The sequence below is a fragment of the Microtus ochrogaster genome, chromosome 2 (assembly GCF_000317375.1).
Source record: "Microtus ochrogaster isolate Prairie Vole_2 chromosome 2, MicOch1.0, whole genome shotgun sequence".
Lineage (NCBI taxonomy): Eukaryota > Metazoa > Chordata > Mammalia > Rodentia > Cricetidae > Microtus > Microtus ochrogaster.
Window position 1 is genome coordinate 42,307,280 of NC_022010.1, and position 2,488 is coordinate 42,309,767.

At 47.9% G+C, this 2,488-nt stretch overlaps 1 protein-coding gene across 1 annotated transcript in view; it reads right to left on the reverse strand.

Annotated features, from left to right (window-relative positions):
• Window positions 1-2,488, reverse strand: part of Iqcg (IQ motif containing G) — a 29,873-nt gene that overhangs the window by 7,648 nt on the left and 19,737 nt on the right. The window contains exon 8 of the mRNA XM_026787511.1: window positions 100-261. Within this exon, the coding sequence (XP_026643312.1) occupies window positions 100-261 (162 nt within the window). The remainder of the gene's footprint in view (window positions 1-99; window positions 262-2,488) is intronic.

Sequence of the window (2,488 nt, forward strand, 5' to 3'; positions counted from 1 at the left end):
TTGTTGTTGTTGTGTATTGATACTGGAAGGTGGCCTCAGAGTATGGCATATGCTGTCACTGGGCTCCATCCCCAGCTAGCCTAGTGTAGCACAGGTTACCTCAATCTCCTCCAGCAAGAGTTCCTCTGCTCTGTTACATTTCTTCTGGGTCTGGGTAACCTGCAGCTCAGCGTTTCTTTTCATATAAAGGTTCTCCATGTTGGTTTTGGCCTTCATCTCTTGTAGCTGGTCTTTGAGGTGAGCGATGTATTCGTTCCCATTCTGCAGAGATGAGACCACTGTGCTTACAAGGCAGGCAGAGCCGGCTTTCTCGCAGCTCAAGGGAAATGCGCTCAGCCATCACGATCTTCTGAAGGAAAATGAGTCTTTGCACCAGGATGGGGAGCAGAAGGCTCATCTCAGACTCCAGGCCAACCAGGCCCACGGAGAGAAAACGTGTCTCATCAAAAACACCTTAACCCCAGCACTCTGGAGGCCCAGGCAGGTGAGTTTCTATGCCTTTCAGGCCAACCCTGCTCACACGGCAGGTTCCAAACCAGCCAGAGCCACACACTGAGACCCTGCTCAGAAGAGGAAAAGAGGTGGAGCTGGAGACACCTATAATCCCAGCAGGAGTTCAAGGTCATCCTTAGCTATGGTGAGCTCCTCAAAGCCAGCCGGGGCTACGGAAGACCCTGTCTCAAAAGAGGTGGTCACTTGCCACCAAGCCTTATGATCCGAGTTTGATCCCTGGGACCCACAGGACACAGAGAGAGAATTAACTCTCTCAAATTGTCCTCTGACCTCCACATATGCGCCCCTCCCACAGGATAATAAATAAGTGTGGGAGACAGAATGAAAGCTACCAAATTCAAACTGAGTAGGTCTCGCCAGTGTTGAACACGGCCCGTGAGTGAAGCTGTGTGAAGATATTTCTGAGAGCTTGTGACCTCTGTCCTCTGAAGCAAGGATGTGTTCGTGGAATGTGTTCTCAGCCCCTCCCAGGTATAGTAATATACGAGTGCGGTTCTTTCAGATTAACCATCATCTTTTGTTACTTTATTTTTCTCTTTTATTTATTATGTATAGTGTTCTGACTGCATGTATCCCTGCAGGCCAGAAGAGGGCGCCAGATCTCATTACAGAGGCTGCAAGCCATCATGTGGTTGCTGGAAACTGAACTCAGGTCCTCTGGATGAGCAGTCAGTGCTCTTAATCCCTGAACTCTCCAGCCTGGTTAGTTTGTTTTTCAAGACAGGGTTTCTCTGAGTAGCTCTGACTATCCTGAAACTTAGTCTGTAGACCAGGCTGGTCTCGAAGTCACAGAGATCCACCTGCCTCAACCTCCCAAGTGCCAGGATTAAAGGTGTGTGCCACCAAACCCATCCAGATTATGTATCATTTTACCCACTATTCAGAATGGTGATTATAAACACGCTGTCCTCGTAACTTATACAGCCTAAACTCATGTGACCTTGCTTGTACTTCTGATTGTGTATAACTTGAACTCAAGTGAACTTTGCTCACATGACCTTGCTTAATCCTCAGAATGCACGCAGAATTGTCTGATGCCCTGAGTAAAGTTGGCCAGTGCACGAGACTTCAGTCCGCCTCGTTTTTATGCCCCAGTCTCCTAAGTTCACACTAACAAACAGAGCAGTATCTTCTTTGGGTAGTCTGTATTTCCAAACAGATTTGCCATTAGGTCCTCGTTTTGGTAGAAAGAGCAGTGGTCAAAGTCCTGATTTCCTGCAGCCTAAACAGTTTTCTGAAATTGGTCAAGTCAGTTTAGGCCTAGGTTTCACCTTTCAAAAACAAGAATATTAGTACCTAGAGCGTGGTAATAGTCATTCCCCAGTTCCCACTGGAGACTAGTTCCAAGACACCCCTCCTCCCAAGATACGGAAGCCTGCAGATAACTCTAATCCTCTATCAACATCTATACAGAGTCAGGTTCTTTCAGGCTCACTGATTGGTTGGTTGAGTCTGTGAACGCAGAACCTGTACCTTGTAGGACAGATGGACACTGAGTGTCCTGGTTTCCTTTCTGTCTGTGTGATACAAACACTGACCAAAAGTTACTTTGGCAGGAAAGGTTTGATTTGGCTTGCAGGTCTCAGTCCGTCATTGAAGGACGTCGGGAGCTGGTGTAGAGGCCATGGAGGAACACTGCTTGGCTATGGCTTGCTCCCTCTACCTTGCTCAGCCTGCTTTCTTACAGAACCCAGAACCACCTGCCCAGGGGTGGCATCACCCACAGTGGGCTAGGCCCTCTCACATCAATCGCTAATCCAGAAAATGCTCCTCAGACAGACACACAGGCCAATGTGATGGCAATATCTCCTCAGCTGACCTTCTCTCTTCCCGGGTGACTCTAGCGTGCGTCAAGCTGATACAGACTGGCCAGTGCAGTGAGTCACAGAACATGCGGGGAAACTCTACCAGTCACTAAAGCTTCACATTTGTTTGTGTGTTTGTTGGTTGTTTTTTGTTAGTTTTGTTTTGGTTT